Source organism: Lycorma delicatula, chromosome 4 (genome assembly GCF_047948215.1).
Source record: "Lycorma delicatula isolate Av1 chromosome 4, ASM4794821v1, whole genome shotgun sequence".
NCBI classification, from domain to species: Eukaryota; Metazoa; Arthropoda; class Insecta; order Hemiptera; family Fulgoridae; genus Lycorma; species Lycorma delicatula.
This window is the reverse complement of record NC_134458.1, coordinates 13,094,829-13,106,900: the sequence shown is the minus strand read 5'-3', so window position 1 is coordinate 13,106,900 and position 12,072 is coordinate 13,094,829. Positions and strand designations below refer to the sequence as shown.

Sequence of the window (12,072 nt, the reverse complement as noted above, 5' to 3'; positions counted from 1 at the left end):
TTATATGCAAATGGATATCTCCAAGAGTTCCATCAGATTTGTTTGAAAAAAATGCAAGTACCGCTCTCCACTGACTATGTAGTAAGAAAAAAGGACCTATGAGATTATCACCAAGAAGACCACACCACACATTAAATGAAAAAGTGTGTGTTGGAAATGACTTGTAGCAGTCTTATGGGGATTTTCTTCTCCACAAGTGTGAGTGTTTTGATAACACTGGTCCACAAGATTTTTGTCTCACGAGTACTAATAGGTGAACTTAATGCAGTTTTTTATCCTGTTTTCAAATATGTATTCAGAACTTCTCCATCACCCACAGTTGTTTGTTATTTTAATTCGTTTAAATATTTTAAAACGTTTTTTTCTTCCATTTATCCACTGTCAAGTAAAAGCTCTTAGAGCACTGTAAATATGATAGAACCAAATGAGCTAACTCAAAGGGTAGCACTGCTACTGTTGTGCAGATTCAGACTTGTATAGACATGTACAAACATGATCTAGTGTAGCACACAGAATGATGTCAGTTGTGAAATAGTAGTGAACCAGTAAACACATCATTGTGAGTGCTTTGAGTGCCTGAATTATTGTGTATTACATACTTACAACTTTATTTCTTTTAATTAGTTATTAGTTACAAAATGCCTAGAGTTTGTTTAAATCAACCTAACAATTTTTGTTATGTATTGAAGTGGCGCTCAAGTCCCAATGGCAAAACCTTACTCGATTAGTAAAAAAAGTGTTATGAACTTTATTTTGGGTGTAAAGTCAGGGATCAAACAAGGGCCTGGGCCCCACATATCTGTTGTTTTTTGTGTTCTAGGCTTCTCACTGTATGAAAAAATGGGACATACCACATGCCATTTACTATCCCTATGATTTTGGGGGAACCCAAAGATCACTCTTCTGACTGTTATTTCTGCTTCAAACATTAAAAGGATTTTATCAAAATCAAAACATACCATGGTGTACCCTAACTTGCAATCTGCTATGAGACCAGTTCTACACTGTGAAGAACTGCCCATACAAAAGCCTCCACAACATGTGACATTACATGAAGAGCTCAGAGTCTGATGGAAGTAAGGAAGAAAAAGAAACAGATTCTGGTGATACAACTTTTGAACAAAGCAGTTCATCTGAGCCTCATTTATTGACTCAAGAAAATCTTTATGATCTCATAAGAAATTTAAAGTTATCCAAAAAAAAAACAGTCTGAAATACTTGCTTTCAGGCTCTTCAAAAGAATACAAATAAATGTATTTATCATAATCATCATTCTGAATTTAAAGACTAGTTTTCTGAAGAAATTGACTTAGTGTTTTGTAATGACATTTCTTCTCTTATGGAGACTCACTGTAATGATCATAACCCAACAGAATGGCACTTCTTCATTGATTCCTCTAATTTAAAAGCTGTGCTTCTGCATAATGGCAATAAATTCCCATCATTACCTGTGGCTCACTTTGCTAGTATTGGTCTGCTTGGCATTTCTCCTGCCACCACCCCATTCGGTTGCCCTAAAGCATAAGAACGAATGTCTGTGCCATAACGGCTACTGAGCCTAGAAACAGTTTAGCAACCAGTGTCCTAAATAGCTCCTAGAGTTTACCTAACAGTGCGACCAGACTAAGCGCGGTGCCATACACCACCAGCTTACCTGTGCCAACTGCTCACTTTTCATATATTTACTAAAATGGGTAGGTGCACCTCGTCAACTACTAAAAATATATATGATATCCATAAGTTAAAATTTATGAGGATTATTTTTTTTCAAGGTCTGATCGGTCGCAAAATAAAAACCCGGCCAAAAATTGGATGAACCTTTGCGCATATGTGTTGCGGAGTGTCTCTAGTATGGTCTTCAATCATGCCATGTCACTTCATTTAGTTCTGAACACGCAGCTAGCACGTAAACATGACTACAATAGCATCTCCCGCCAAGTGTGAAGTGCGTGTGGTAATTCGATTTCTTCAGACTGAGGGGTGTAATGCAGCTGAAATTCATAGACGAATAAGTAATGTGTACGGTGAAACTTCAATGAGTGACAGCAAAGTGCGACAATGGTACAAGAACTTTAAAACAGGACATAAAATGTTCATGATAAAGGCGGTCAGGGAAGGAAGCAAGTGTCAACCGATGATCTCGTTGAGCGAGTGGATAAGGCAATTTGAGAAAATTGTCGGTTCACAATTTCTGTATTGAGTGATTCGTTTCCTGAAATTTCAAGGTCAGCTCTCTACACCATTGTGAGTGAGAGACTTCAATACCGCAAACTGTGTGCGAGATGGGTTTTCAAGATGCTGTCCGACCATCACAAAACAATGAGAATGGACGCCTCCCTAACGTTTCTCCAGCGCTACCACAATGAAGGAGAAGATTTTTTGAACAAAATTGTCACAGGGGATGAGACATGGGTCCATTTTGAAACTGAAGAAACAAAATAACAATCCAAACAGTGGATGCATTCTCATTCTCCCAGTAAACCAAAGAAGTTCAAGCGAACCTTCTCCAACAGAAAGTGAATGGCTACTGTGTTCTGGGACTGGAATGGAATTCTCTTGGTGAAATTCATGGAACGTGGCACGATCATTACTGCAGCCTCATACTGCGTGACTCTTTAACGTCTACGAAGGGCAATTCAGAATAAGCGAAGAGGAATGTTGTCATCAGGCATTGTCTTTCTCCATGACCATGCTTGGCCGCACACTGCAGCTGTAACAAAGAAGCTCCTGCAGCATTTTCGTTGGGAAGTGTTTGATCACCCACCATAGAGCCTGGACTTGGCTCCATCCAATTATCACCTCTTTGCTCACATGAAACGCTGGCTAGGGGGACAACATTTTGGCACAGACATTGAGCTGCAGACCAGCGTAGAAACATGGCTGAAAACACAGGTGGCTCCGTTCTATGATGAAGGTATTGGAAAGTTGGTACCACGCTAAGACAAATGTCTAAATTGGAGTGGCGACTATGTAGAGAAATAGCATAACTATGTAAGGACTTGTTACAAATAAAAAACTTTTTATTTTCACTGTGGTTTTAATTTCGTGACCGATCGGACCAAAAAAAAAATAAATAACCCTCGTACTTTTTCAAGAAAGCACCTAGGTCACTGAATGCCAGAAAGTATCTGTCCACCATATTAAATTGCTTGGAGCCCTAATTGGCTGGTGGTCAGCCATATATTTCAAGGTTAGCTGCCCACAGCAGTGCATTAGGAGTCTTTCCCTTAAGTAAACTACTACTGATGTCGGTTGAACATAGCAACTGCATCAACGAAACTCCCACACGGTCTGACAATGCGCGAGAGCCGCATTGACTCGCTGCTTGCAAGTGGCCAATTTTCCCCTTGATCTCTAAGTTCCATGGTGGCCCGGTTTCTGCCCCCCCCCCCCCCACCGCCAACAGCAGGGCAGTCAAACATCATGTGTTCATTTGACTGGACCTCCCCACAGACACACAGCTCATCAGCTCCAGGCGAAACCGAAACAGACATTGGTTCAAATTAACATGGTTGGTAAGCACCTGGGTACCTGTTGCCCTTAAATACGAACTAGTATGAAATCACTCTGCTAGTATGAAAGAAACATATGAAAACTTTAAATTTATATTGGAAAAGCTTCAATATGCAGTGTCTGAATGGAATATTTGTGGTGATTTGAAGGCAATTGCACTTATTCTTGGTCTGCAGCTTGGTTACACAACGTACTATTGTTTTTTGTGTGAATGTGATAGTAGGGACAGAAAAAACCATTCAGTTAGAAAAGAATGGCCTAAATGTGAATCACACATTCCTAAACAGAAAAATTTGAAACATGATCCATTATGTAACCCTAAAAATGTGTATCTACCTCCATTACATATCAAACTAGGATTAATGAAGAATTTTGTCAATACTCCTGGTTTCATGTACTTTAAACAGAAGTTTCCCAAAATTAGTGATGCAAAATTTAAAGAAGAAATATCTGTGGGTCTACAAATACAATCAATAATGCATGATGAAAAGTTTGAGGAATTATTGAATCTACTGGAGAAAACAGCTTGGCAAGCATTCAAAAATGTTACACAGAGTTTTTTGGGAAATTGAAAGGCGGAAAATTACCATGATATTGTCAACGATCTTATAAAAATTTGTGTTATATGTCCTTAAAAGTACACCTCCAGCACTCGCACTTAGATTTCTTCCCAGAAAATCTTGGTGCAGTGAGTGATGAGCATGGGGAACACTTTCATCAGGAGATTTCAGCTATGGAAAAGAGGTATCAAGGCAAATGGAATCCTAATATGCTGGCCAATTATTGTTGGACCATCAAGAGGGATGCTCCACAGATGAAATATAGCAGAAAATCGTCATTTCTTACTTTCTAAATGATTCAAAAATTGCCATTTCTTGTAAAACCAGATTCATCAGTAATTAGAATATTACTAAGGAAATCGGAATGATGTTCACATTTTCTAATTAACCATCGGCAGAATTTCATCTGTTAATCAAAATCAGGTGGTAATAACTGTTATTCATACACAATTCATACACTTGTATGAATTGGTATAATTTTTGTTCCCATAACATTCACCACACACTTGATTGCAAAGCATGACAGCGATATGACATCCTTCTGATGGTTGAGGTGGGAGATAATTGTACTGCATTCAGTATTGCTTCTTCAGTGTTGGCATTTCTCACGAAATGTTAAAGACCAGCATCAAATTGTTGTGGTTTAAGCATATCTGTTTTTTGAACTCATCTCTCCAAAGCCTCAAATGTTTTACGATCCGATATTTTACAATCTTGACAATTTTCCTGGTATTCATGCATAGCAACCAATCCATTTTTATTTACTGTTGGAGCAAGTTACAAAAATAAAATTACAAATAGCTCGTTTTTGCCAAAAGAATATTGGACTTTATTTTTAACAGAATGAAAAACAAACTTTCAACCTTTTCTTTAAAGCATAACCTTAAAAAATTAAATGAAATTACGAAATAAACTTAACTTAATCCTGTACAGTATTTATACAAGGATATCAACTGAATCAACATATCTGTTATAATATTAAATGACAAACACATTAATTTTTCAATTAATTATTTTGAAAATGTTTTGTATTAAATACGAGTCTAAAAACAGTTCAAAGAACAAAATACATTGTTATTCAAACTACAAGATGGAATACAAAAGCAATAAATATTACTAGAACAAATCACAATATTAATCACAAAGAAGTCCAAAAACATAACTTCACTTCTGGAGTTATTTTTTTTAGATTAATTTAAGAAAAGTAATATGAATTCAGTTAATGAATAAATAAGAATTAATCTCTGAACTTAACAAATTAAATTAAATTAAATGATAGAGTCACTATTTGAAAACATTTCAAGTAAAAACGTAATTTACCCTAGGCAACTGACTTTTAAACAAAGACTTTTAATGAACAACCAGAAAATTATTAATAATAGTTATCATTAATAACATATAAAATGTCACACATGAAAAATAACACAACCTTTATTTAAGCCACCTTTCATGACTACGCTTGAATGAAGAAATGGTTTTTTAAGCCAATCTTGAATTTCAAATTCATAATGTACAATTAATTGAGTATTTCACTAATTTTACTAATAACACAACTGTTTAATATAATATATAATGAATCATTTTAATTTGCCTTAATCACACATTATTTTGTAAAAATGAACTCGTGAATTAAAGCACACATATATACATACAGTTTATCCTTGGCGTAATCTACAGTGGTCTATCAGAAAATACAGAGATAACACTTGGTTATAAACAGTTTGGAAAGATCCTGCTTCGATGAATTTGGCTGGTTTGTAATAACTGAACCGACGAATATGAATGCACAGAGATGATGATCAGAAACGATGGCCAGAGAAAGACTATGGTCTGAGAGAGACAATGCACAACGAGAGAGTGACCACAACGAGAGACTGCTGAGAGTGACGAAGAAGAGGTGAAAAGTGACAAAGAAGTAGAAGTAGAAGTGACCTGACTCTAGTGGTGAGCCGGCTTATATAGGGTAGGTGAAGCAGAGTGAACTGTAAAGAGCCGAGTGATGTCGATAGAAGCCGAGTCCATCTGAAAGGAGCTGTGTGAAGGGTGAGGAGCCGCTAAATCGTCAGGCGCCGAGTGAATGTAACATGTTTACGTTTAGTTCTTCTTCTTTATTTTATTATTATTATTTTTAAACATTATACACATGAAATAATACAGAATTAAATTTTAATAAATAATCAATACAAAAGTCATAAATAAAAATCAACTGAGCATATATTTATATGTATGTTGAATGGAATGCATTAATTTCAGTGTATGAAAGAATTTCTTATTTATAATTAAAATATTCATTAAATCGAAATACTGTTAAATTTTAGATGAAAACAAATCAAATACCAAACCAGTTGAATTAACTTAAAAACAGCTTTACGCAATGGCGTAAACATTTAATTTACCGTAAATTATGTCTGTCAACTCTCCAAATGAAAACAAATTTGTTGTATCACCCATTGTGAATGACTGACCAAACAGTAACAGCACAAACACTGCTCAAATGAATATTCAAATGCTAGACAATACACTTAATTATTGATCAGTTGTTATGCTAATCTATGAAAAAATAATTTTTTTTAATATGTTTTAATATGAAGTCTTTCAGATCTATTTTTATAATTTTTAGTATTTGTATGTAAATCGTTCTGTTTATAATTGTATCACTCTTTCGATCCAGTTTGTGTTTTTTTTCTAATTAAAGTTTTCAAATTTGTGTCAAATTTTAATAGACATTATTTACATAAATTTTCTGAGAATTAAATTCTCTACAAAGCTAAGTAGAAATCTTTATTTGTTTATTGGTAAATTAACAAACTTATTTTATTCCAAACCTAAAGAAGTGTATTTTCCAACAAAGCTTTTTCATATTTTGAAAGCAGAGCTAAACATTATGTGAGTTGAAACTCACCAATAAACTGTTTTCTAACATATGTTTTTATGAACTTTTTTTCTTATTTTTGGCTATAGAATCATCTCCCAAGAGACTGCTGTGCAACTTTGAATCACCCTTTACCAGCAAGGCAAATTTCACTCAACATGGTGTCAACAACTTACACAATGAGCATACATGGACAAAAGTACATCCTCATGAAATGGTAAAAGACAATTTTCAACAATTTAGCGTCAATGTATGGTGAGACCTCCTACACAATCAGCTGTTTAGAACATTTATATTACCTAGCCGCTTAATATATAGCTGAGGTCTTCTTTCACTTTCTTCAAGAAGAATTGCTGCAGCTGTTTGAAAATGTTCCTCTAGTGCTAAGACGCAAAGTATACGTCCAGAATGATTTCGTGCCTTTCCACTTCTCTTGTGTCATTTCACTCACTTAAATCATCATTTCTCTGAGAAATGATGAAATGGTCATGGAGGTCCACATTCCTGGCCATCAAGATCACCTGATCTAACACCTTTAGATTTTTGTGTCTGGGGATGCATGATAAATATTGTACACAAAACAAAAATACATTCTTATGTGGAATTAATTATCCGTATTATGGATGTGCTGAGCAACTTAAGGGCAGACCTGAAAAATGAAAAAGAGCAAAAAAAGCAGTACAGAAGTGTGCCAAGAAATGTGTTGAAAATTGCAGGCTTATTTTGAAACATTTATTATAAACTGGTACATATAATGCACTTTGGTCTAGTGTACCATTTCTTAATAAAATACAATTTTTTTAGCCTTTCATTGTTTTATTCAACTTATCCTATGCAATTTTCTTCAGAATTAAATTTTGTATAAGTTTTGTTTAAAAGTTTTATATGTTTAATACCCAACTGATAAAGTTATTGTATACAGAAAAAACAGGATTTTTACCCCAAACTACTGGTTTTCACCCCATATTTCTCAAAAACTACTGCAGATACAGTTCTGGGACTTATTTTATTTTATTTTTCAGGTCAAAAACCACAAGAATTACTAATTCTGCCCCTTAATTAACATCCTAAAAATTTCAGAAGACCTCATTTCATTGAGGTAGCTGAAATCTGAGCAAAATAATTCACTAACCAGTAACTTGCAAACAAACCAATTTAGGACATAAGTATGTTTATATGAATTTTTCCATTATTTTCACAAGTAGAATAGGTTATGAAAATCTTGTGAGAACAATATCAACAATGAGTCATCCTGTATATGAAAAAAATGAGATATAATTATATAAAGCAGAACAGAAATACGGTGAAGCAGAGAGAACATAAAGAAAGATAACATACACCCCCATAATTGCAAGTACTAACTGACAATATATTTCTATATTTTCTTTTTTTTCTAACAGTTGTTCCCAACTGTTAGAACAGATGCTTATTTCTAATCATGTTGTCAATTACCAATCAAACAAACATTTAAAAACTGTTCAGTGGAACAGAACCAAAATCTTTCACAGAGTCAACTAGTATAATAAAAAAAGTTGTTTATGTTAGGTTTTGTTATTTTATCACAACAATTAAAGTAGGCAAAATGTTTATATAATATAAGATATACAAGAAGAACTTACTTACCAATCTATCCTCTAATTTATCTTGATTTGGAGGTTGGTAAGCACATTTACTAAGCACTAACAGTTCCTTAAAAATGGGACAAATCATTCTCTTCATATTTTCCTGATTTACCATTGCTTCCTAAAATTACAGTAAAAAATAAATAAAATGATGATAAATCAATAAAATGCTCCTAATTCTTGCACTAATTATTAACAGCTGCTAATAACATAAGATGTTAGTCAATGCTATATTATAATACACTTTTACTGAAAATGATTTACTGCATTCAATTTTTTCACTACAGTCATGCACAAAATTAGATGAAATTCTAAACAACAGAAGAAAAAAAATAACAGTTATTTTTGACTACAACTCTAAAAGGAAATCTCCCATTCTTTTAGATTATTTACATTCTAGTAAAAAATGTGGAGAGAATTGTTAAATATGGACCTTTTTAAAATAACTTAGGAGCTTTGAATTTTTTCAAAACATGATTAGGTAAGTTTAAACCTAGTCTTAAAAAAAAACTAAACAATTTCATTGATAAAAATTGGCTAAAATATACATTTTTTCAGTTAATACCATTTTCATATTTTTTTTTGAAATTCACATATTTTGCATGTGTATTTTGCTGACAGCTTTGAAAGTTCTGGTCATACTTTAAGGAATCATCCAAATGCATTTTACAGACAGTTTTGATTTGACTTAAATATTTAGTATATTTTTTTAGGTTTACATTAATATCATAATTATGTTTTATCTTAGGAATGGGCAAGTATGAACAATTACACACACGTCACTAGGAATTTGAGAAAAACTTGTTTTATTGTTCCACCTAGGCCTAAACTAGAGGTTTCAAGGAGATAATAATGATAAATTTAAAGTGAAAAAAGATGTACAACAAGGTAACCTTTATCACCAAAGTTATTCAAGCAGTCTTAAAATTTACTATGAACAAATTAGATTGGGAAAACAAGGGAATAAATATAAACAGGAAAAGACTGAATCATTTTAGAATTGCAGTAATACTGTAGTTTTAGCAAACTCGGAGGAAGAACTGAAATCAGTGTTAGAAGAGGTTTCAAGAGAAATGGGTCTAGCAGTGAACTTCAATAAAATAAAAATGTTGAGTAAAATAGCTGAGGAGGGGACAGTGAGTACAACTTTGAGAGGCATGGAGATAGAGGTGGTAGGTGAGTATGTGTACTTGGGGGAAAAGGTGAATGTAAGGAGTACAGGAATAAGAATAAGGTCTGATGGATATTTTATGGAATAATCAAAAGATACTTACAGAATGGAATAAAAAGTGAGAATAGGTAGAGGTTATTTAATCAGTGCATCATTCCAGTACTGATTTATGGATGAGAAATGTAGCCGCTAACAAAAGAAAAAGTGGAAAAATCAAAAAGCAGAAGATGAATGGAAAGGTATATACTGAAAATAAGGTGGACAGACATTGAAAATAACAAGTGGAAAAGAGAACAGATAGAATCTGATGTTGGAATCAGAATAGTGGAAAATAAATGGAAATGAGCTGGACATTTAGTCTGAGTATAGGATGACAGATGAACTAAACAATAATAGAATTGAGACCATATGAGTGACATAGACATAGAGGAAGACCTTTGGTCTTCCTCTATGTCTATGTCACCTTGTCTAATATGTCTAATGTCATCTTGAGAGGAAGACCTTTGGTCTTCCTCTCAAGGTGTTAGATGGACAACATTGCAAGGATAGCAAGAAATAACTGGATAAGATAGACTCAAGACAAACAGAAATGGTGTAGGCCATTTCTGTCCGGCCATATTTGGGGAAGGCCTACATCAGTTACGAGTATATGGTATCAACAGGCTGAAGATTTTTTTTTGGGAAATTCTATATATTTAAAAGTGTGAAACAAATTATGATTATTAATTTTATAGTAACTAAAAAATGGCACCATTTTACCATATATTATGGTAACACCAAAACTGCCAACAGATTATTTTTTTAATGGCCACAAAACATCAAACAAGAAGCAGTTATTTTACAGACAATGAACCAATCACTGACAAATGTATTACTGTTTAGAGGAATTTAGTTTGTTTCAACATTATTATTTATTAAAAATATACTTTTTAATGAAATATTTACTTAAACCTTTTTAGAAACCTTATAGAAATTATCCTGTTTATGATCTGACAGGATGCAGTCGAACAAAATTTCAATAATTTTTTTTGGGGGGTTTTTAACATAAAATAATTTTTATAATACAGGTTTCCAAATTACAGGTGATAAACTAACTGTAAAAAGAATCCTGGTTTCATTGAACAACAAAATTTTTCCAATTGTAAGCAAAACAGACACAAGAAATGCGTAGAGCTCAGAAGTAGAAAAATAGCATTTGCTAAAAAAAAGACAAAATTAAATAATTCTCATTGGCTTTTAAATACACCTAGTTATGTAGTTATGTTTTGATAAGATGCATATACAATTCCTTAGTTATTAAAAAATAAAATCTTTTTTTTTTTTGGTTGTATTACTTGTACTGTAATCTACTTGCAGGTAGAACTTCTAACTTTTCAAATCCTTAAAAGAGCAAAACATTTCCTACAAGACTGCCAAAAAGAACTTGACACAATTTTATTCATAGTATTTTGTCATAATCATTATAACAAAATTCTTAAATTACTGAAACCATCTCATTGGTGGGAGGAGGCTGGCAGAATGGTTTAAACTTCAGTACACCACATAATTCAAGAGTTTTTCAATGGATTATCCTTAAGAAAACTTGAATGGGTCAACATTAGAGGTGGATTTCAGTAACTGAAGGAAAAGTTATTTGTCAGCCTGAGTAAAGACTCTTGAAAAACTATGAGCAGAATGTATGGAGGGACCAAGAAGTATTCTTTTGTGTAGCCGTTTTTAGCTCATTTTGCTGATACTCTCTTGCACCATTCCTTTTTTACCATTTGGCCTTTTCCCTTATCCCCAATTTCTTCCTCCCAATCTGTATTCTATGGGTATAGGCTAGGTACTCAATGGATCTGTACTAGGAGAGAGTATCAATGGGCACAACTAGATACTCAGTTTCCTATCCAGTGGCTGTATAAAAACACCAACCTAGGCTGATGTGCTAATCAGGTAGACACCTTAATCCTTCCTAATACATTCATACATACATATCCAAAACACTGAATACATTTATGACAATAACTGTTTTAAACATGTTGGTTGAGGTACCAATTACGTATATCCAATATGAGCATTTACAGTAAGACATTCTATTCTCCCCTTGATTTCCCTTCTCTGTGGAAGGTGTATTTTTCAACTATCCTTCTTATTTATCTTTTTTTATATCATACTGAGTAATTTTAAAGATTAAATTATGATGTTAGAAAGTTGGATTAAATTCGCTATGGACTAGGTGACTAGTACTGCACCATTTGAATAATATAATATTCACCTAAGTTTCATCAATGACAAATAGTGTTGGAAGAGCGAGACCTAAGCTTACAAGACACAGGTTTCTGTAATGCACCA

At 33.6% G+C, this 12,072-nt stretch overlaps 1 protein-coding gene across 4 annotated transcripts in view; it reads right to left on the bottom strand.

The window, feature by feature from the left end:
* mon2 (Mon2 homolog, regulator of endosome-to-Golgi trafficking) overlaps positions 1-12,072 on the bottom strand; it is a 195,224-nt gene that overhangs the window by 41,897 nt on the left and 141,255 nt on the right. For all 4 annotated transcript variants that reach the window (XM_075362346.1, XM_075362343.1, XM_075362344.1 and 1 more), the window contains one exon: positions 8,569-8,688. In XM_075362346.1, coding sequence (XP_075218461.1) covers positions 8,569-8,688 — 120 coding nt within the window. The remainder of the gene's footprint in view (positions 1-8,568; positions 8,689-12,072) is intronic.